This window comes from Monodelphis domestica, chromosome 7 (assembly GCF_027887165.1).
Source record: "Monodelphis domestica isolate mMonDom1 chromosome 7, mMonDom1.pri, whole genome shotgun sequence".
Taxonomy (NCBI): Eukaryota; Metazoa; Chordata; class Mammalia; order Didelphimorphia; family Didelphidae; genus Monodelphis; species Monodelphis domestica.
Window position 1 is genome coordinate 85,822,857 of NC_077233.1, and position 24,623 is coordinate 85,847,479.

Here is a 24,623-nt window from a genome sequence, read left to right on the forward strand (position 1 = left end):
TTGCTGATCTCATCAACTCCTTTGGATTTAATTACTGATGAGTCCAGTTCAGCAGAAACAGTGCCCTCCTATAAATTACTCTCTGATTCTTAAATCTACCTATCCTACCCATTTCCACCAATCACAAATCTCCAACCGGTTTTCAGATATCTCAAACTAGATGTCCAGTAGACATCTTAAACTCAACATGTCCAACTGGAGCTCATCTCCCCTTTCCCCCCCAAACATCTCACACTTCAAAACTTCATTATTACTGCAGAGAACACCATTCTTCCAGTTTCCTCAGACTTACTACAGTTATCCTTGATGCCTTATAGTCTTTTATCCTCCGTGTCCAATTGTTGTCAAGCTCTATCAATTTACCTCTGCCACATCTCTCAAATATGCCTTTTTTCCTTTCCTCTAATACTACTACTGCTGAAGGTACAGACTCTCATCACCTCAAACCTTGGGTATTATAGTTGCCTGGTGGTTGTTCTGCCTGTCTCAAGACTCCCTGTACCTCCAACCTATAGACTGTTTAGTTGCCAAAATTATTTTCTTTTAAATGTAAGTCTGATCTCACCTCTATCTTACTAATAAACTCCATTGGCTCCTTTTTGCCTCTAGGATTTAATACTCTTTTTGGCATTCAAAGCCCCTTCATAGCCTAGCGTAATTCTACATTTCTAGAAGCCTTCTTATGCTTGACTCTTCACCATGCTATTTTTGATCCAGTGACTGGCACCCTTGCTGTTCCACAAACAAGATGCCTATCTCATTTTCTTTGTATTTCTCTCCTGCCTCAACTCTGCCTAATGCTTTTTTTGGCTTCCTATAAGTCCTAGCTAAAATCCATCTTTTACAGGAAATCTTTTCTAGCCCCTCTTACTTCTAGTGTCTTTCCTCTGTTAATTATTTCTTATTTATCCTATATATAGTTTGTTTTGTATATATTTATTTGTTGGTTGTCTCCCCCATAATTGTAAGTTTCTTGAGGATAAGGACTGTCTTTTACCTCTTTTGGTTTTCTAACAATGCCTGACACATTTATAGGTGCTTAATATATGTTGATTGATTGATTCCTTAGTTGGATTGGCTGTAAAGAGGGAATTGACCAACCTTGCACTTAATGATATATGTAGCCTTTGATAATACACGCAGAACTCCAGATAAAATTGCTTACCATCTTCAAGAGTGGGGAGGAAAAGGAGGCTGAGAGACAATTTGGATCATGTAATTTCATAAAACGTATATTGAAAATTGTTAGTACATGTAGTTGGGAAATAAAATATTTTAAAATGATATATGCAATGTATAACCCTGTAAAATTGCTTATCAACCCTGGGAGCGGGGAGTGAAGAAGGGAGGGAGACAAGAATCATGTAACCATGGAAAAACATTTTTTTAAGTTAAAAAATAAAAGATATGTGCAGCCTTCATTAGGCTGATGAGCATTATTTCCATGTATCCAAATGAGGAATTGAATTCTGTCTTTGGTGAACTCTACAAAGAAAAATAGATGTCTTACTATCTTAGTAGATCTTTAAATAACAAATAATAGTCTTCAAAATATTATTTAAGAATTTAAAGAAGTTAAGTTTATATATGGTTTGTTTTTGACTAGGGGAATAATTGTTATCCATTTATTTTCCCATTTAGGTATCAAGGACAAGATTTCTGATTGTAATGAATTCTTACGGGAGACTCTGAAGGGAGCATGCACTGCACCTTCTAACCTGCTAGAGGGCGTGAGTGTTGATGTCAAAAGAAACAATGTGGAAAAACTTACATGAAATCATAGTAATATTTTTTGTTAACTTTTTTTTGTATGAAGATACTCATTTAACTTCTCTGGGTGTCTCCAATTTTTGGAGGGGTTGGGGAAGAACCACTGGTTCTGTGATTTCAGTTGGCACCTGTTCTGCAACTTGTGGTTTTTTAGAGTTGCCTGGAGGCACTGCAGTTAAGAGACTTGCTAAAGGTCACAGACAGTTTGAATCAGGAGCAAAACTTGAACCCACATCTCCTTGATTTCCAGGAAGTTTCTCTATCAGCTGTGCCAAATTGTTTTTCTGGGTGGTTTTAGACTGCCAAAAATGTTTTTCTAGTTTGTCTCCTTCATTTTACAAAAGAGGAAACTGAGACCCAGCAAGGAAAGTGATGTATCCAGGTTTACATGCATAAAATGTAGCAGAAGTGATTCTGACATAGTTGATGGATGTTAATACAGGGCAAGAGTACCAACTTCTCAGTGCCTACCTCAGGCATCCTAGTCAATTCCAAGACTGCCAGTTTCAGAGAAGGTGTTAACCTATATCAATCAAGGGAGTTTTCCTTAGCCAGGACTTCCTCATATCAGTGAAACTACTAATCCATTCTCTATGGCATACATGTGGAACTAGGTATCTCTGGGTTATTTTTCATGTTCAAAGTGTAATTTCCCTCTTTTTCTTTCATTGTGTTTGACAGCAGTTATTTTTACAAGAGGGTATTCTTTTCTTAGTTCCAGATCATCTTTCTGGATTGTATGGTTTACTTTATTACCATTTTCAAAGCACCTTGCTTTAGTGATTTTTTTCCTTGATAATTTCTTACTTCTTCTATTGGTTATAAACACTTTGTATGTGTAGATAAGTAGTTTTAAGTGGAAATAGTAATACATACTGAGAAAAATAAATGTAATATTTGGTATTTAAAAGAGATTAAACCATAAATTTTGAAGAGAACTTCCTGTCTTTGGTGATTTCATAATTGATAACCGAGAAGACAGTTAAGCTTTTCCTTTTTTAATAGTATAACTAAAAACCTTCCTGACTGCAATCAAGTAATGTCACATGCAGAGTTCTCTTGAACTTGGTTTTTGGTTTGATTAGTCATCTATAGCATACTATCACCTTGTATGTAATAAGCAAAAATGTAAAAGAACGCATAGGGTTTTAGGCAGTAACTTCTAAACTTTACTTAAATATATTGATGGATCTTTTAGCTCCTCTAGCTCTGTGGATAGTCTTTCTCCTAGTTTAGATTGCAGACCAGCTGTGCCTTCTTATTTTCTGAGATTGTTGTTCAGTTCTTTTCAAAATTTCTCTCTATCCAGAACACTAGATGTCTTATTCTGGGTCTCTTGTTAATGCATGACTAAAATAATTCTTAAACTCATGTTAAAATCATTTATAGGCCTCCTTTATACTACATATTTGACATTTTTTTATCCAAATTTATGTGATTGTTACTTTTGTTGTTTGTTGTTCTCTTATTTCCTTGCTTCCCTTTTTTTACTTGCAGCTTCATAAAGGGAAGAATCCTTTGGATCTCATTGCACCAGGCTCTAGACTGGAATGTCAAAATTTCCAAGATTCTTTAAGCACTTGGATTGTTAATGTGGCAGATAATATTGGGGGAAGGTTGAAGTTGCACTATGAAGGTCTGGAGAATTCTGCCCAGTTTGAACAGTGGTTATTTTACCTAGATCCATTCCTTCATCAAGTTGGTTGGGCATCTCAGCAAGGATATGAACTTCAACCTCCAACAGGTAAAGAACAACTTTTAAGAAGATATTTCATATGAATAGATTATATTGAAGAGATTAATGATTTATCATGTTCTCATGTGTTGTGGAAGCTCCCCTCAGTACATATAGTGAATATCATTAATTTATAGAGCTGTAAAAATGCAAATTTTATGATTTTATATCTTAATTTTCCAGTTTCATTATTTCTAAGCCCCCTTACCATTTGTAATTTGTAGTGCTAGTTTAGGATCACCAAATTGAAGTAAAACTTAGAAGTGAGGGGTTCAAATAAGTGGGAGTCATGAAGTACTAAGCCTTGTCATGACCTGTATTTTTAAATGAGTACTTCAGTTATTGCACTATGTTTAAAATTAGATAGTGATAGGGCATCGTCTTGTTACAGTCAGCTTATTTTTTATTCTCTACTTAGGCTTAACTCCTCAGCCAATAGTAGGATTATTATTAGTCAAAAGTATTAAAAATAAGTAACAAGTTCTTTAGGTGTGTTTTGGGAGTAGGTTTTTTAGGGATTACTTTAGACTAACACTTGTCACTGGAAAGTAATTCCCCATTTGTGATATTTGAACAATTTTATTATGTTCATTATGCTTCCATTTTGTTTTTTGCTGAAGCCATTAGACATTTGAAAAATGAGGCAGAGTGGCAGGAGATCTTAACCAAAATTAAAGAGGAAGAAGAAGAATCAGTGATACCATCTGACTTATTTAAGGTAAAAAAAACTTTAAAGATATTGTTCTAACAATAAAATAGTAAATAGCAAGTGGTTATGGGAGATATGTATCTGTAAAAGAAATTTTGAAAAATATTTATTATAGTAGTTTTGACTTTCATCATCCATTTATATGACTTTAAAACATCTTAGGTAGGGGGCATCTGGGTGGCTCAGTGAATTGAGAGCCATGCCTAGAGACAGGAGGTCTTGGGTTCAAATATGACCCCAGATACTTCTTAGCTGTGTGACCCTGGGGAAATCACTTAACCCTCATTACCTAGCCCTTACCACTCTTCTTCCTTGGAACCAATACACAATATTGATTCTAAGACAGAAGGTAGGGGCTTAATTAAAAAAAAATAAAACATCTTAGGTAATTTATTTTTATCTTTTTACCTTTTTAAAAATTGCATCATTAGCTAAATAGCTCTAGGTTAAGGTGTGTATTAAGTGTTTGCGTCATGTTCCCTGTCTCTCCTTCCTCTAAATTTCCCTTTTTAATTTCACGTGATAGATTGCATGAATATATTTAAAATATTTATTTCTTTGGTTTAGTCTTTTGAATTGTTCCCTAGGACAGAAGGTGGATTAGCTAACTCAATTTTATTAGAAGATTGAACAATTATAGCAAAATTATTTCACATAAGCCTGAGATTATCTAAAAAATTAATATTGAAGCTACCAGACATTTGAAAAATTAAGCAAGAGATCTTAGTATCTTTTGTCCTTATTTTGATATGGTATTTTCCTTCCAGGATAAACCAGTGATTGATCATCACACGTTCTCTGTAAACATGAAATTGGAAGCATTAGACCCCTTGGCTCCTTTTGCAATTTCTCCTGCTACAATTGTGAAGGTAAAAAGAATTTTCCTTAAGTTTACCTCCCTTCATGTCAGAGGTTGGTAGCAGGTCACTCAGAGTCTTTTGTTTCAGTAAATGTCACAAATCAGGGGAATGCACTTTTCCTTATCAGAAACTTTAGGACTTTGTGGTCATCTGACCAACTTCAGAGGGAAAATAATTTTAATTTTATTTAATTGTCATGAGACCCTACCTGTTAAGTTTACTATTTTAATGCTGGTAACATACAAAATTCTTGAGATTAGCTAACTCAAATTATACAATAATGATGCTTAGTCACAGAAGTCTTATAAGTCCCACAAAGTAGCTTGATTATCAACTCAGAAGCAGTGAGATGGTCACAGAGAGGAGGAAGAGGAGGAGGCCACATCTGAGGATATAGTACAGAGGAGAGAGGAAAAAAAGTAAATAGCAAAAACTGGCCAGAAATTAGACATTGGAGATCTTGTCACATAACAATTGAGGATAGCTTCTGTTTGTATTAAAGCTTTTCCAGGAATTGCTAATTGTGGATCACAAACAGCTGAGCAAATGTCATATAGGATAAAATATGCCAAATCTATAAAAGGAGACTCAGCATGGAGAGTTTGGAAGGGTGGCAGAATTTTACATTAACATAAAGTATACCATGATTAGGGAAAAAACAGTGGGTTAGCAGTTTTAGAAGACCTGTGTTCACATTCTCTCTTTTCCCTTACTAGATGTATAATCATAGATATATCATGTAACCTCCCCATTATTCTCTAGCTATAAAATTAAGTGATGCTGACACAACCTTTTGCCACAATATCATTTTATTACTATTATGACTATTGTTGTTATTGAAAGGCAGTAGATTGAGGTCTAGCTTCTGGTCCAGTAAGACCTGGGTTCAAGTCCCTACGCAAGTCATTTGCTTTCTCAGTGCTTCTAGGCAGTTCTTTAAGATTACATTTCAGAGAAGGTGCTAACTGTTAGAGGCAGTTTCCTCATTCAAGATTTCCCTATACCAGTGAGTTACAGGTAGTCTCTATTCTGTTCTTGCTTTTGCTGTATTTCTACATATACAAAGTAGCATGTGGCTTTGTTTCACAAAGATCAGATTCCTCCTATTGAGAGGTTATAGATTTAGAGCTAGAAGGGACCTTTGGAACCTTTGAGATCATGTAGTCTAATCTAATTTTGTAAATGAAAAAACAGAGTACCAAGGAAGTGAGGCTTAAGACCACATGGTACCAAGTTGTAGATCTGAGATTTTTGGCTATTGATCCTCACTCCAAAACCTGTATTCTTTTGGTTTATGTTGTAGTTGTGTTTTTGTTGTTTGTTTATTTATTTTATTTTATTTTTTTGCTTTAAACTTTTCTATACCAGTTGCAGGTAAAAAGACTGGAGGGATACCTTTTCCTTCTCTAGATTATCAGGAAGAATTACATTTGTTTTTTTAAGTGGAAGAAGTATTTCACAGAGAAAATGGAAGAAAATTTGAAAAGAGAAATGAAATCCTAAATTTTGCCAGAACTGGTGTGAATGGAGGGTTTGATACTGTGAATTTAGGGAAGAAGGACTACTGAACATTTTTAGCTAAAAATATAAAGCTTTACCTGTGGAAAATGGAAACTATCCTATTTGAGATGAAAGAGCTTCTTTTGTGCTATGGAATGATGACATGAAAAGAGATGACCAATTACTGGTCAGAAGAAGAAGAGATGAGTTGTGGTGAATTGGGTTTTATTAGTTGGTGACTATTGAGGAGATAGCCACATGTTGCAGGAACACATCAGTAGAATGTGATAGAATACCTAATGAAGCTAATCAAGCTAAAGTAGTGAAACCAGGTGACTTACAAACTAGTAGTGATACATATGAGGCTGAAAATAAAGGAATCCACAAACCATTGCTAAAAATTATCAAGTATTGGGAGAGAAGCTGAAAAACTTGTGGGCCAGGGAATAATTTCTTTAGTCTGAAAATAGTTATTTAAAAAAAGAGAGAAATCTGATAGGAGAATATAATGTATTAGAATTAGAAATTAGAATTTAAATTTCTGTACCACAGTAAAATAGAGGAATGGTGGGCTCTTGGATAGGGATATTGTGCACTGAATAAGAAAGGGTAAATAAAACATGTATTGCTGAAAGCCTGTGAATCTTAGTGAAAAGGCTTTACACTGAAAATGGAAAGGGAGAAAGAAAGTTTTCTACTTCTGTTTCTCAAACTAGATAACACAGAAGAGAAACCCAACAATTTATAGAGATTATATTCAAGAAAAGAGACAGGCTCAGTCATGTGGCCATAGATGATCTATTCATACGTGCACTGCACAATATGGATAAAAAACAAGGGAACTAGAGAGCTTAAAGAAAAAGGTAAATTAATCTATTTTCCTAGACTTAGTGGGATGGCCTTTATGATTGGAGACTAGTTTTGGAAAAAAATTAAGATATTCCAAAGTAACAAAATCAAAGGGGTAGGGTTGTAGAATAGCATTATATATATATGCATTTCTTTTTAAAGCCTTCCCTTCCATCTTAGAATGAATACTGTGTATTGGTTCCAAGGCAGAAGAGCAGTAAGGGCTAGGCAATGGGGGTTAAGTGGCTTGCCTGGGGTCACACAGCTGGGAAGTGTCTGAGGCCAGATTTGAACCTAGGACCTTCTGTCTCTCAATCCACTGAACCACCCAGCTGCCTCCAGCATTATATATTAAGATCAACTCTTGTTTTGTTTTTAAGTTTCGCTTGTGATTGCTTGGATCTCTAGCCACTGAGCAACACAGCTAGCTGCCCCACCTTCAGATATTTTATAACGGTATAGCCAAGCAGTTGATTCTGTGTTTTGCTCTGTCACCATAGAAATTTTCAATGGTTTGATGTTTATTTTGCTATTTGCTCATTTCCCATCCTTTTTTTGCCTATGGCCTGGGAATTTTGAAAGCTTGCTGATTCTTTTTCCTCTGCTGGTTTGCAGGGATCAGCTCTGTGAACTATTTTGCCCTGGGGCTAGGTATTCATGTACTATGGACTTCCAGGTCTCGCTATGGGCCGGTACCAGGGTCTGAGACTTTGAGGAGTGGGTTTGAGGTGCTTTTCTATTGGTATAGCCCACTTCCCGGGATCCAAAAGTTAGCCTATGCCCCATTGCGGAATCTGGTGCAATCTGGTGGAAAAGTGGTCAGCCAGCACCCCTCTTCGTGCAGTTTTGCTTTCAGTTCCCCCTTATCCTATGAAAAGCAACTCTCTCTGCCTACTTTCAACTTATGTTCAGTGGGAGAGCCCCTATATTCCATCTTGCTATTGGTTTTTGATTTCTGTCATTTTGAGGTACTTTTTTAAAGATTACTTGGTTTGGAAGAAGTGTCAGAACAGTTTCAGCTTTCACAGCTACTAATCTGCCATCTTAACTCTGCCCCTTTCAGCATCATATATTAAGAATAAGAGATAATAATCTTTTTTGTACTCTACTCTGAATGGACTACATCTGGAATATAAAATAAAAAAATTAATTTTTCTGAGTGACATTTTAATCAAGACATTGACAAATTGAAATAGGGCATGTGGAGAGAATATGCTATGTGAGAATTATTTGAAAGAATTTGAAGTTTTCAGAAGAGAAGACTTGATGAACAAATACTGTAATAAAATATCTGAAAGTGGGACAGCTAGGTGGTTCAGTGGATAGAGAGCCAGGCATATAGATGGGAGGTCCTGAGTTCAAATCTGGCCTCAGATACTATCTGTGTAACCCTGGACAAGTCACTTAACCCCAGTTGCTAGTCCTTACTGCTCTTCAGCCTTGGAACTAATGATTGGTATCATCCTAAGACAGAGAGTAAAGGTTTAAGAAAATTAAAAAAAAGAAAAATATCTGAAAGACTGCATTATGGAGGGAATAACTAGATTAGACTTCTTTTGCTTGACTCTAGAGAACAGAATTAGGAGCCATGTGGTAGAGACACAGTTGGAATAAATATTACATTAAGAAAAATTTCCTAATGCATAGAGTTGCTCCAAAGTAGAATAGGCTCTCTCTGGAGTTGTGGGTTCCACACAACTGGCTTTTTTGCAGAGGCCAGATGATACTTATGAGTTCTTTTCAAGATTTCAGGTATGGTTGCACTGTGTAATCTCAGAGATTCTTTCCAGTTTGGAGATTCTTTTATTCTATTCTGTAGATGTATTTAATACATGTGTACTGAATTGGATTGTTTATACCCCTCTATTTCCAACCTACAAGGATTCTGAATATGCAAGTGGAAGCCAAAATTCCCTGGAAAATACAGTGCAGGAACTATTTTGAGGTTCCCAAGATTCAAGTTTTCCACTGTATAAAGGGAGTAAACCCATGAGCTCCAATTAATGTCCTTAGTGAAAATATCATTTCAATCCCTGAGGATTCATGCATAGTATGTTGAGACTGTGATCCTGTGTCTTTATTGTTGATAAACATGGAGTTAGCCATATTCATTTAAGATACTTATCCTTGGAAATCAAATGTAGAAATCATTTAATGTTTGTTGAACTTAATTTCTATTGATTAAATTTCAGGTGTTCAATGAGAAATATTTTTTGGTGGAAATTGATGATTTGCGACCAGAGATTACCACTAGACGGTCCTTTGTGTGCCATGTTAATAGTGCTGGTATTTTCCCAGTACATTGGAGTTTAAAGAATGGTTTACATCTCAGCCCTCCTCCTGGTATGTATCTTTTTAGTTTAAACTGAGTTCTGATCTTATACTTGAATCAATATTTATTGTCATGTAGTATTTTTCAAGAGTCTTATTTCCCTTTTTTTCCATTCTTGTCCTCTGCTCTTTTTGATGTATTAAAAAAAAATAAGCTGGCATATATGCAGAAATGAAACATTAAGGAGTTGAAGAAAAGTAGCACATGGAGTGATTATTGGCACCCAGTGTAAAGTTGAATTGGAAAATTCATTCTCTGCTTTTGCTGAGCTTCATCAATCAGCTAGTTATTAAGCTCCTATATGCCAAGCTGGTGAGACAAGGATAAAAGCTTACATTCTCCTGAGGAAAACAGAGCATACACATAGATGTAAAAGCAAAATGTATACCAAGTAAGTAAGTGAAAGGTACTTTTTTTGAGGGAAGGTGATAGCAGCTCAGGAGAATCAGAAAAGGCTTCTTGTAAGAGAAGGATCTTATATTTTAGGCATTAAACATAGCCTATAAAAAGACACTTAAGATGGGACCAAAATGACATGTATGGGCAACAACAAAACCACTAGTTTGGCTGGACTGTAAGAGATTGTGAAGGAGAGCAATTTTTAATAATTCTAGAAAGGTAAGCTGAAGATAAATTATGATGGTCTTTAAAATACAAATAGGAATTTATATTTGATCCACTGGAGCATCTCAAACTGGGGAGTGACATGGTTAGACCAATGCTTCAGGAATAATAATTTGGAATCTCTGTGGATGATGGACTGGAATTGGAAAAAGCTTGAGGCAGGGAGATCAATGATGAGGCTATTGCAATAGTCTGGGCAAGAAGTGATGAGCCTGATCCAGAGTGTGGGCCAGGGGCATGGAGAGAAGGGGAAAGATGCTATAGATGTTCTTAAGGTATGATCCATGAGATGTGGCAACAAATGTTGCATTTGGATATATAATAGGAGAGTGTAAGAATTCAGAGTTGAAGGAGATTTATATGTTGCAAACTGTCATATAGATGATGATGGATGGACTTCATCAAAAGCTATATACAACCTTTAGAGAATTTAATAAGCTAAGAATTTAATTATAATTTTAAGAGATCTTCAGAAATAATTTTATATAACTAGTGGTTTCTAAATGGATGATATTTTATATTTATATTATAAAGAATGTTGTATTAAAGGTAGAGAAATAAAGAAATGTTCCTATCAAGAATCCAGAAAAAGAGCTGCCTGACTTCAGCCCAATCACAGGTCCAAGAGAGGAAGAGGGAGGAGTTACAGCCACTTAAATACCATCATGCAAAACTCGATGACACAGGAAAAGGCAATTTTGAGAAATACTAAGGGACTTCTAAGGTTTGAAGTCCAAAGGCTTAAAATCTCCATTTATACATACTTAAAAAAATATTTTCTTTTAAAATTGTGACAAATATCCATTAGTTTATAGATTTTTTTTTTTATGCCATACAGCAACTTATGTGAAATATGATAGTGAGTTTGTTTGCTATTGTAATTAACTAGGCTATTGTGAATTTTGGGGACTTTGGTACTTTTTTGAGTGTGCATTATCTACCATGTTACTGTTTTATTCTGAAAATCATTTTGTATTCACACATGGCTGACAGTGTGTCACTAATTTTAAGCAATATATTTTTGATTTTAAAAACTTTAAAAAAAACTTTGATTTTTTTTATTGCATGTGCAATATAGTATCTGAGTTTTATTTTTCTCCTTTTTGTATTTGAAGTACATGTCAACAGTATTGAGAAGATTTTTCTTTAGATTTTTTTTATTTTTGTGAACTTTAGATTACTCCACCCTACTTAGTCTAACAAAAACAAGAATGTCTACACCCATACTTAAGGATTAAATATTTAGGAGGATGGCCTATGACAGACGTGCTAGCAAATGACAAATCAGAAACAACTGACAGACCTCTGGGCTGTCCTCAGTCAAGCTTAAACTACCATTGGTATATGTGAAATTAAGGAAAGTGATGTAAAAACAATCTATATATTTCGCGTCACTTCCTCTCTCCGGCCTCTTTTCTCAGAGAGCTGGCTCTGGCTGGCAGCATGCTAAGCATTCCGGCATCTTGGCGTGGCGGCAGCTATTGTCCAGTTTGACAGTGAGTTTTCCTTGCTACTATACTGGGAGAAACTGAGTAGCCTAGTTCAGGTGAGACATCTTAAATGAGCTCTCTTGGAGTTTAGGCTGATTCTTTTCTCCTTTACCTTCCAAACGTTATACTCTTAGAAAGCCTCTAATCCTCTTCAAAGACTTTGTTGTGGAGGTCTTTGAACTTCCCCTGGCACAGGCCAGGCGGGAGAAATCCTAAACCCTCCTCCTCTCTCTTCTCCTTAATTCCTTTCCTCTATATTAATTAAAATCACCATAAATTTCCAGCTGACTTGGGTATTTTATTTGGGATTTCCTCTGGCGACCAAAATTAATTTAGATTTAAGTCACAATCCTAAAATTATCCTTACACTTTGAAGTAATATAAGTTTTAAATACATTTGTTCTAATATTAACACATACCCAAAAAATTTTAGACTATAAAAATGATGCCATTGATTGTTCAAAAGAATTATGGGACTTTGCTTCATGATTCTGATTCCAGAAGAAGGGAATATACAAAAGAGCCACTGTACAGTGCTAAAGAAACACAGCACCTGTATAGTGCCTATGGAGCACAAGATCAAAGAGACCAGATCCCAGTGGGATTGATGCAATTTTGAGCCAAGACAAGAGAACTTGAACTTGTTTGGGGTTTGAGGTTGCGGTTGTTTAACATGTGTTAAATGCAGGACTTCCTTAAGCCACATTCTATCAAGCACCTCCTTTTTGCTGCCATCTAGGCTCCCATTTGCTGCTGAGATCTGCCCCTTTTTTGTCTTTCATGGTGTGGCAAACTTTCTATAGTCTTGGCTATTGATTGAGTAAATGCATAATTGCTTAAATCATTTTAATTGTGCCCTGACTTAAGGACCTGTTATAGATTTGTTTTTCCTTTTCTTAGATTTTTTTAGATGTAAGACTTTTACATTTTGTTTCATCCACAATTTTTCTTTTATTTGGATTTTTTTTTATATTTTTGATTTTCTTTTGCAAATTGATTCATATACCTCATAACTCAGCCATGCATCCCTGAGTGATCCCTGTGTTTGTTATTATTCCCCGCTGGGGGGCCAAGTTATTGGTGTGAACTTTGATTTAAATTTGAATGTTTTTAGGATAAGAAACTTGCTACCTCCCAGAACCCAGAATGCACCATAATGATAGATGCCTACAGAGACTACATGCTTTACCAGAAGATCCAGAGTGAACTTTGGGATGTGAATTGAACTATGGGGGGTTGAAATGCCTTTGTTTTGATTGTATACTCTTATGCCAAAGGGTACTGCCCCCAAATTTACTTTTTGTCAACCTAGTAATCATTGGTTTTGTTCTCTTTTCCTTTTACCCACAAACTACTGCAATTTTTAAGTTGATAATGTTTCCATGATCCTTTTGGGGAAACTGGTTTCCCAGGAGGATCACGGGGGGCGTATGTATAAATGGAGATTTTGAGCTTTTGGACTTCATCCCCCAGAAGTCCCTTAGTATTTCCCTAAATTGCCTTTTCCTGTGTCCTTGTGTTTTGCATGATAGTATTTAAATAGCTGTAACTCCTCTCTCTTCCTCTCTTGGACCTGTGATTGGGCTGAAGTCAGGCAGCTTTTTTGCTTTAGTTATTATTAATAAAACTTTATAAAATATAATATTTAGTTATTGAATGTTAATTTTAAAACTCACAAAACTCAGGTGACTGGAAGGATTGTAGGGGGTTCAGTGGAAATAAGGAAGTAGAGAAAAGTGAATGTGTTCGGTTTTGGCCATGTTGAGTTTGAGATGCCCATAGATATGTCCAGTGGGCATTAGGTGGTATTGTGCTACTGTTCAGAAGAACTGAGTGTATAGACTTATAATTCATCAGTGTATAATTGCTAGAACATATTTATTGGGCTGGCTAGTCCATTATAACAAATTTAAAATTATTTGACTGTATTGTAATTTTCATGATATAGCCTATCAAAGTAAGTATAAATCCTTGAAGAATTTTCATTTTATATAGAGATTTTCATTTCAATAATATTGTAATAATGGAACATGTGCAGTGTGTGGTGTATTCAGAAATAAGTAAGATATATAGAAATGAGCACTTTATACACACACATACACATTCATTTCTGAATACATCCTTTTCTTTAACCTAAGAATCTAGTTATTCTTTGTAAAAAAGATGAAAAATAAAAACAAAGAACAGGCAGCATGTCAGTATGACATGCTGTCAGCATGACAATATATATAATACTCTGTGCCTATGAAATCCTACTTGGGCAATGGGGGGGGGGGAGCAGCGAGAGAGAGATTTCCTCCCCTTTTCTCCACTGCCAAGCTTCTGAGTCATTATGATTACACAACATTCAGTTTTCTTTTATTGTTCTCTGCATTTATGTTGTTGCAGTCATTGTATAATTTGTTTTCCTGGTTCTCCTGTTAAGGCTTCCTTCCCATGCTTCTTTGAATTCTTCCTATCCATGGTTTTTTTCAGTGCAGTAATGCTTCCTGACTGTCTTGTACCACAAAGTATTTAGTCCTTTCCTAATTTAGAGTCTGCTAACTTTGTTCCTAGTTTGAAACTGTGAAGTAGCTATCTCTGTAAATGGTCATTCATACCCTAGAGTACTTTCTAGTCAGTAGATTGAACTAGAAGTAGAGAGTATGTGTATTAAAGACTTGTGAAGAATGGAAGCTAACAAGTTAAGGAAGACTAGTTATAGCTTGATATAGCGTGAGGGATGCTAATGTCCTTGAATATGTTTGTTTTGTTTTTTAGGCTACCCGAATCAGGATTTTGATTGGGCAGACTACCTCAAACAGTGTGGTGCTGAAGCTGCTCCACAAAGTTGCTTTCCTTTGGTAAGCATTTTTTTCTGCCAGTGTAGACATTGTTCTTATATCAATTTTCATCTGTCTGCCTGTTAAAGTTACCCCCAATGAAGCAATATCTGTTTGGACTTTGAACAGGATACACATTTCAACGATTATAGTGAGTTAGAGAAAAATTCATTTGCTAGTGAGTTTAAATGTTTTATTTTCATCTAAACAACTTTATTTCTAACATCATAAATTAAAGTCTCACTGATTTTTGAGAGAAATTTAAAGGTCAATCTGGAAAACATGAGTAGGAGGAAATTGCCATGTAAAAATAAAATTAAAACATGTTTAACTTGCCTTATTTTTTTTGGCAGTCAGTATGCATTTATTAAACACCTACTAGACACTGTGTGAAGTACTGAGGACGCAAAGAATAATCCTTGCCCTCAAGGAACCCCCAGTCTAATGCCTTATTTTTAATAAAAATAATGTATATTCTTAGCAAGCTGGTGATTAGAAGATAATACTTAGAAAACATCCTCCCTGAGTGCATTTTGACTATAAGGTTTTATTTCACTGCAGTGGGATTTTAATTCATATTCTCTTTTAGCCAATTTCAGATCATGGCTTTAAGGAGAACATGAAGCTTGAGGCAGTGAATCCTACCGACCCTGAAGAAGTATGTGTTGCTACTGTTACTGCAGTGAAAGGTTCCTATCTGTGGCTCCAGTTGGAGGGTAGGTACCATACCAGAGAGCTCTTGATTTTGCTGTGAGCAAGCTCCCTTTTTTCCTTGCTATTCATTTTAAAAAATGTAGCTAGTTCATTTTTGTGTAGCAGGCAAATCAAATCATTAAATAGCTAAAGGGACTTGTTCAGATTCATGTAATAGCTAATTGTGAAATCAAGGCTCTAAATCCAAACTTTTAATTACCAGTTTTTGTCTTCCAAATGTTTGGGAACTATGATGTGTTTCAATACAAAGTTCTCTATCATTTGAAAAGGAAAATCTGCATTTCAAATAATAGTTCTTTGGGAGTGACAAGGTTACATGAGTATGTCTGTTTGGGAACTATAATCTAGTATTAGATTTTGGTTTGCTCCAACAAGTAAGTTTTTGTTGCTTTTGAAATGAAACGTCAGTTGTGATGAAGTAGGTATGCTACATTTATTAATTTAGTACCTTATAATACTGGAAATGTCTTCTGCCAAGAGAGCTTCATAAATGGAAAATAATATGTTAAAAATAGAGATTATAGTTGTTTTTGTCACATTCATGTGTTTTTTGCTGCCAAGTCAGTAAGTCAGCAAGGATTTTAAAGGTCCCTGCTCTCAAGGAGCTCACAGTCTCTTGGGGAAGACAAGGAACAAGCAATTCTGGACAAACAATTTACAGGCAAGATAAACTGGAGATTATCTCATAGGGGAGGTGCTAAGGTTAAGGAAGATTGGAAAAGTTTGTAAAAGGTGAAAATTTACCTGATACTTGAAGTATGCTAGGAAAGCCAAGAGGCAGAAGTGAGGAGGGAGAGACATCCAGAGTGCCACAAGCTTAGGCTTTAGAAATATGTTGTCACTTTTCCATTTTCATAGTAGTGCTCCAAATGTTAGAACTGTCTAGAATTTCTGTTCAAATATTTAATACTGTCTATATGATTTGCATTATGTACTACTTCAGAACAATTAACAATAAATTGAAATAAGTTTCTAATATGGATTTTTTTTGTTTGCTGCTCTCCTGTATGGGGAAAACTAATGGTATTTTGGAATGGGCTGACTAGTTTTGCTTTTTTGTTGCCCTCTTATTTTCAAAAGGTAGATTCTCCTTTAGTGCTCTCTTTGCTGATCTCAGTGGAGAGAGTACAAGGCCTGGAGTCAAGAAGAGTTGAACTCATCTCCTGTTTCAGATACTTACTAGTGTTTGAAGCCAGAGCCAGTCTTTTATGTTCTCTCAGCTTCAGTTTCCCTACCTGTAAACTGGGGATAATAATAGCACCTACCTTACAGGGTTCTTGTAATGATAAAATGAGATGATAAATGTAAAGTGTTTTTGCCCACTTTAAAGCATTATGTAAATATTAGCTATTAACATAATTTTTGTGGTTATATACATTTTCTGCACATTTTCTCATCTGTGGCCATGGTGACCCTTGGTCTACATTGGACTCTTACAGTAGGTGCTTAATGTATAAGTTTATCTTTTTTTTAAAACCTTTACTTTCTGTTTTTGTAACAATTCTAAGACAGAAAGGCAAAGGCTAGGCAGATGGGGTCACTCAGCTAGAAAATGTCTGAGATCAGATCTGAATCCAGGTTCTCCCTATTCTAGACCTGGTTGCTCTATCAAGACACTGCTCCAAAGACTAGCTGCCTATTCTTTAATGGATATGGGAAATAGAAAATTTTGTTTTGAAGTAAGCTATCAAACAAAATATTTGCTCCAACAAGCATTTATTAATTACCTACTCTGTTCTTGGAACTATGACCAGCACTGGTAATACAAAGATATGAAATGATACACTTTACCCTCAAGAAACTTATATTCTGTTGATGTCATCACTAATGCAGAGTAGTACTTTGAAATAAAATTTAGTAGTCGACTAATGGGCTAACTTTAAAATTTTTTACTAGGTTCAAAAAAGCCAGTTCCTGAATGCATTGTAAGTGTGGAATCCATGAATATCTTCCCTGTGAGTTGGTGTGAAACCAATGGATACCAGCTCCGATCCCCTCGTCGAGCAGTAGGTATGACTGGGTTTGAGGACTGTGGGTTACATTTTATGAAAATGTTTCCAGTTATAGTAAGTCTTATCACATGTTGGAATTTTGACATCTGATACATAGGCTCTAGCATTTTAATCTCATAAACTTGCTCACCATGTGTTCAGTTATTATGTCACAAAAATTGCAACTAGATGTTAAAAATAAATCCTAAAGTAACTTAATGTGCATCATGAAGTACATTATTTTTCCAACTGTAACATTAGGAATGCATCATTACCATACAATAGAGAAATTTACAAGGAAGAAAAGGAGTCTTTTGTGTCAGTTGACATAGTACAATAAATGTTTCTCCTGAGGTTCTGCTACTTACTAGTAGGGAATGATTCCTAACTTTTTGTGTTTAAATATTTTCATCTATAAGATGAAAGAGCTAGTGAAATGATATCTAAGGATTATTGCTAATGCTTTAATCAAAGCCATGTCATTTATTCACCAATGAAATTTTTTTAAGTAGCAGATTTTCTTTAAAAATTGTTTAGAATCAAAGCTTTTTTTTTTTTTAATGTGCTCAACTACTCTTTGAGGCCCAGAAACAAAGTATAATTTTAATGAATTTGTTGGATGAAACTAGAAAGTCAAGATACTAAGTATTGCAAATACCTCATCTGCTTCTTGCCTGTGATGAGATGTCCAGTGTTCTCTTATGCTCCCTGGAAGCAATAAGTATACCTTATTTTAATTGCCAAAAAAGATATGTCTCAGGATTGTTTTCCCTTTTCCACTATGACACTTTTTGGGGAAATTAAGCAGCAAAAACCCATGACTTCCAATTCCAAGTCTAATGATTTTTTCACTTTATCTGCTATGTCTGCTACTTTTCAGTGGATGGACATAGATAAACAGAAAGGAGAGTTGTCATAATATAGTAGAAAGCCTGGGTTCAAGTCTCATCTCTGAATTATCTGATGACCTTGGATAAGTCATTTATTCTCTCACTGCTGTAGTCAGCTGTTTAAAATTATAAATTTAAATTAAAAGTTGCTAATTTGCATTAATAGTGACAATTTTCCTATAGGTGTGAACTAGGCAAACAACTGAAACAAAAATAATAATCCAATTAGGAATATTTTTGTATCTATTAGTCTGTTAGTCAGGACTCATTAAGTGAATGGTAAGGCATTGCCCAGGTGATAAGAATACAAAAAAATAAAAAAAATAATAATTCTTATAATTTATGTTTTGGAGATATTTCACAGTGAAGTATCTGAGTTTGGGGGTGTTTGGTACATATTGTCATGGTTCTCTGAACATTTGTAACAGTATGGAGCCCCACCAACTAAAAAGAACAGAGGAAGGATAAAATTACCTATGCAAATAAGGGAGATTGTTGGCACAGTGGCTAAATTGCCAACCCTAGATTCAGGAAGATTTGAATTAAAATCTGGCTTCAGACACATCATATGACCTTGGCAAGTCATTTAACCTCTGTCTCAGTGTCCCAATATGTAAAGATGTGGATAAAAATGGTGCCCACATCCTGGGGTTGTTGTGAAGGTTATATAACAATTGTAAGGTGGTTATTAGCACAGCACATTATAAATGTTAGCAATTTTAATTATGCTGTTTAACTTGGGACATGATGATAGAGAATAGCTACAAAGAAATAAGATAATTTCTAGTTAACATACCAGATCCCCCCAAAATCAGTAGTAAAATCCATGGCCTCAAATATCTTTACACAAATGCCTAAAGTTTAGGCAACAAATAAGAACTAGAGCTCCTTACAGTGAGACAAATTTGATCTCAAAGGAGTATTTACATCTTTCGGATTAGTATGTGTGAGCCATCCTTTCATTTAGCTAAAATTTATTTTTTCCTTCTAAATGTTCATTTATAGAAAGAATATCAAGATTGATATGATTTAGCTTTTATTTATTTTTATATTTTTGAAAAACTCTATCTTCTGTCTTAGAATCAATACACTATTGGTTCCAAGGGAGAAGAGCAATAAGGGCTAGGTAATAGGGGTTAAGTGACTTGCCCAGGGTCACACAGCTAAGACATGTCTGAAGTCATGATTCAACTCTTTAGGGTTGAATTTAAACTTAAACCACTTGGTGGTCATTTTGCACATCAATTATTCATTAAAGTTTATTGATGGTCTGAAAGCTGTATGATTTACTCAGGGAAGAAAAATAAGTCTCCATTCTTGATGGTTATAAGTGTTGTCCCATTCCCTCCTCTCTTCAGTGTTAGGAACCAATGACTGTCTTTTCCTCTTATTTCCCACCTTGAATCTGCAAAACTTATAGTTTCCAACTACAAAACACTCTCCACATAACTAAAACTAGACTTGAGCAATTGGAAAAACATTAACTGCTCATGGGTAGGATGAGCTAATATATTAAAAATGACCATCCTACCCAAACTTATCTATCTTTTTAGTGCCATACCCATTGAACTTTCAAAAAACTTTTTTTACTGAATTAGAAAAAAACATAACAAAGTTCTCTTGGAAGAACAAAGGATCAAGGATATCCAGGGAAATAATGAAAAAAAAATACAAAGGAAAGTGGCCTTGCAGTCCCAAATCTCAAACTATATTATAAAGCAGTGGTCATCAAAACAATTTGGTACTAGCTATGTGACAGAAAGGAGGATCAGTGGAATAGACTTGGGATAAGTGACCTCAGCAAGACAGTCTATGACATGCCCAAAGATCCCAGATTTGGGGACAAAAAATACACTATTTGATAAAAAACTTCTGGGAAAATTGGAAGTGTGGGAGAGATTAGATTTGGATCAACACCTCACACCCTACACCAAGAAAAACTCAGATTGGGTGAATGACTTGAACATAAAGAAGGAAACTATAAGTAAATTAGGTGAACACAGAATAGTATACATGCCAGACCTTTGGAAAGAGAAAGATTTTAAAACCAAGCAAGACTTAGAAAGAGTCACAAAATGTAAAATAAATAATTTCGACTACATCAAATTAAAAAGCCTTTTTACAAACAAAACCAATGTAACGAGAATCAGAAGGGAAGCAACAAATTGGGAAACAATCCTTATAACAAAAACCCCTGACAAAGGTCTAATTACTCAAATTTACAAAGAGCTATATCAGTTGTACAAAAAATCAAGCCATTCTCCAATTGATAAATGGGCAAGGGACATGAATAGGCAGTTTTCAGCTAAAGAAATCAAAACTATTAATAAGCACATGAAAAAGTATTCTAAATATCTTATAATCGGAGAGATGCAAATGAAAACAACTCTGAGGTATCACCTCACACCTAGCAGATTGGCTAACATGACAGCAAAGGAAAGTAATGAATGCTGGAGGGGATGTGGCAAAGTTGGGACATTAATTCATTGCTGATGGAGTTGTGAATTGATCCAACCATTCTGGAGCGCAATTTGGAACTATGCCCAAAGGGCGATAAAAGACTGTCTGCTCTTTGATGCAGCCATAGCACTGCTGGGTTTGTACCCCAAAGAGATCATAAGGAAAAAGACTTGTACAAGAATATTCGTAGCTGCGCTCTTTGTGGTGGCAAAAAAATGGAAAATGAGGGGGGATACCTTTCAATTGGGGAATGGCTGAGCAAATTGTGGTATCTGTTGGTGATGGAATACTATTGTGCTAAAAGGAATAATAAAGTGGAGGAATTCCATGGGGACTGGAACAACCTCCAGGAAGTAATGCAGAGTGAGAGGAGCAGAGCCAGGAGAACATTGTACACAGAGACTGATACACTGTGGTACAATCGAACGTAATGGACTTCTCCATTGGTGGCAATGCAGTGATCCAGAACAATCTGCAAGGGTCTAGGAGAAAAAACACTCTCCACAAGCAGAGGACAAATGGTGGGAGTAAAAACACTGAGGAAAGGCAACTGCTGGACTACATGGGTGGAGGGGATATGATTGAGGAGAGACTCTAAACGAACACCTTAATGCAAATACCAACAACATGGAAATGAGTTCGGATGGAGGACACAAGTGATACCCAGAGGAGTCATGCGTTGCCTATGGGAGGGGTGGGGGGAGAGGGGGAGGTAAAGAAAATTATCTTTGTTTCTAATGAATAATGTTTGAAAATGACCAAATAAAATAATGTTCAAAAGGAAAAAAACAAAATAAAACAAAAAAAACTTATAGTTTCCCAGGATCCTAGAGCAAAGTCTTAAATTTCAATATTTTTTACAACCTGAACCCAGTTCACCTTTCCAGTGATATCTCCAACTACTTCTTTTCATAAAGTCTTTTCTCCAGCCAAATTCATTGACTCATTCTCTTCAAAACATATTTTATACACTCCTTAATGCTTTTGTCCTCTTTGTTCCTGCTTCCCTTCCATCTTTGAATTCTTTGAGGTCTAGATTGAGGCTGTCCTCCAAAAAACATTCTTGGATCCTCTTCTCCCACCCCATATCTTACCTTCCTTTAAATAGAAACTACCTGTCTCTCTGTAAAGAGTGCAAACTCCTTAAGACTAAGGACTATCTTATACATCTTTGTAGCCCTTCTGCCAACACCTCACACAGGACATTCCTTGCCCATGGTGTATGCTTAATAAAAGACTTGTTGATTTGAAAGAAATTAAAACTGAGTGCTTCTTAGCACTTTTACCCCCTCGTGCCGTTTTGACACTGTCACTATAGAAGCAGCAGTAGCAAGGGGTATGTGAAATAAACTCCATTTTTTTATTTTTCTCTATTTGCTATGGCTCATAAACATTCATTACCTGGTTGTCAGCCTTCTTTGGAGTTAGCTATAGACTAGTTCTTGAAAAATAACATTGTCTTTTACTGGGGTCATAGTGAAAGTGTTTCTAGTATGGTGTAGAACCTGCAATAATCTTTGAGGACACGAGGTTGCTTCCAAACCACAATTAGATATCCACATAGGAATTTGTGGAATCTTTAAAAAAATATAACCTGTTGATATTTTTATTAGTATTTTCATGTTAAATCTGTTGATATTTTAATAAGTATTTTAATGTTAAATCAGAAAGTTAGTTTGGAGAGTTGCTGTTTGCTTGATCTTTTAAAATCTGGTATCTTAATAACATTGAAACTGTTTTACTTAAAGTTACCAATGATATCTTAATTGCCAAATTTGATGGTCTTTTCTCAAGTCTTCATTCTTCTTGACCTCTCTGCTGCAGTTGACAGTGTGGACCATATTCTCACATCTTCTCTGGGATTTTAAAGGTTGCTTCTTTGCTGGCACAACATTTATATGCCCCTTGTAGTTATTCTTTTTCTACCTTTATTACAGTTTTTCTTGATGATCTTGCCAGCTCTTATCATTGCCATGCAAATTATTCAGATTTATATATTTAGCCCTAAACTCAGTTTCCTGAGTTTCTTATTGCCAATTGTCCATTAGAAATTTCAAGTGGCTCTTTTTGTTGTGGTAAAGAATTGGAAATTGAGGGAATGTCCATCAATTGGGAAATGGCTGAACAAATTGTGATACATGTTGATGATGGAATACTACTGTGCTATGAGAAATGATAAGCAAGATGATTTCAGAAAAAACTGGAAAGATGTGTGGGAATTGATGCAGAGCAAAATAAGCAGACCTGGGAGAACATTGTACACAAAACAGCAATATTGCATGATGATTATCTGTGAAAACTTGGCTACTCTCAGTAGTGCATTGATGATCTGGGGCAATCCTGAAGGACTGATGACTGGAAATGCTATCCATCTCCAGAGAAAGAACTATTGGACTTGCCTCTCACATCAATGTATTTTTTGTTTTGTTTTGGGGTTTTGGTTATGTATGACTTTGCTCTTACAACAATGACCAATATGGAAGTGTGTTTTGCATGATAATAAAAAATGGAGAGAGAAAAAAAGAAATTTCAAGCTGGTTGTCCTGAAGATACTTCAAACTAACATGTCGAAAAGGGAATTCATCTTTCCTTTCAAACCCTACCCTTTAACAAACTTCTCCATTTCTGTCAAAGATTCCACCATTTATTTATTTATTTGTTTTGGCTTAGTGGGTAGAGTGCTGAATCTATAGTAAAAAAAGACCTGAGTTCAAATCTTAACTCAAATTCTTATTTGTTGTTTGGCTTTAGGCAAGCCTAGCCTTTTATCCTCAGTTTCTTAATCTATAAGGGGTAAATAATACCACTTACTTTATACAAGGTTCTTGTGAGGATTAAATAAGATAATATTTGTAAAGTGTTTTTGCATACCTTATAGTGCTATGTAAATGCTATCTATCATTATTATTTCTAGTCTTCCAGCTTAACAAAGTCATTATAATTCTGGATATTTGATTCCACATATCCAATAGGTTGCCAAATTGTAATGTTTCTACTTCTAGAACATCTTTTTCCCTGACCTGTTCTGTCTACTCACACAACCACCAGCTAAGGTCAGATCTTCATTGCCTTTCTCCTGGACTATTACAGTGGATTCCAAAGTGGTATGAATATCCAAGAGGAGGGAGATATTTGCTGAGGGTTTTTCTTCAGTTCTCATCCATGATGCCTTCTCTCCAGCTTTTGACAGTGGCAACCATTCCTCTATTCTGGATACTCGCTTCTTTTGGCTTTTGTGGCTCCTTTGTTTCTTGGTTCTCTTACCAGTCTGAATGTTCCTTTTCAATGCAGTATTTCTCACTCTTGGTATACTCACCTGATAATTTGTGTTTACAGGGTTGGATATTCAGGCTAGACACTAGCAGCGTCCTCTGTGGATCTGTCCTTTTAAAACTATAATAGCCCATGAGCTCCCATCAGAGGACTTCTTTGCCATTACTGATTGGCTAGTAGACACAATTAACTCAAAGCAAAGGAATTATTAAAACAGTATAGTAAGAACAGTAACTACAAAACAGTTTCCCCATAAGCCTATCACATATTCTTCTACAAGTATAGTGACCATGAGAAAAGTTGACACAGATTGTGAGACATATGTAAAGGAACATGTACCTAGGCAACTTATATCTTTAGTATTTTTTTTAAGATTTCGATATTCTTTCTTTCTTTGCGAATACTCATGTATTTCTCCCCTAGGTGCAGTGCCTCTTCTGAGCAGATTGATTGCTCAGCTAAGCTTCCAGGGTCTGCCAAAGCTTAAAAAGTTTAAGCAATTTGCTTAATTCTACAAAGACCATTTGGAAGAACTAAGATTCAAACCCAGATCTTCTGACTCCTATTCTAGTGTTCATTTCACTGTATCATACTGTGATAGTCA

At 35.6% G+C, this 24,623-nt stretch overlaps 1 protein-coding gene across 5 annotated transcripts in view; it reads left to right on the forward strand.

The window, feature by feature from the left end:
- SFMBT1 (Scm like with four mbt domains 1) overlaps positions 1-24,623 on the forward strand; it is a 197,890-nt gene that overhangs the window by 139,099 nt on the left and 34,168 nt on the right. For all 5 annotated transcript variants that reach the window (XM_056804891.1, XM_056804894.1, XM_056804893.1 and 2 more), the window contains exons 5-12: positions 1,642-1,730; positions 3,268-3,514; positions 4,126-4,223; positions 4,982-5,083; positions 9,616-9,766; positions 14,630-14,712; positions 15,281-15,407; positions 17,302-17,415. In XM_056804891.1, coding sequence (XP_056660869.1) covers positions 1,642-1,730; positions 3,268-3,514; positions 4,126-4,223; positions 4,982-5,083; positions 9,616-9,766; positions 14,630-14,712; positions 15,281-15,407; positions 17,302-17,415 — 1,011 coding nt within the window. The remainder of the gene's footprint in view (positions 1-1,641; positions 1,731-3,267; positions 3,515-4,125; positions 4,224-4,981; positions 5,084-9,615; positions 9,767-14,629; positions 14,713-15,280; positions 15,408-17,301; positions 17,416-24,623) is intronic.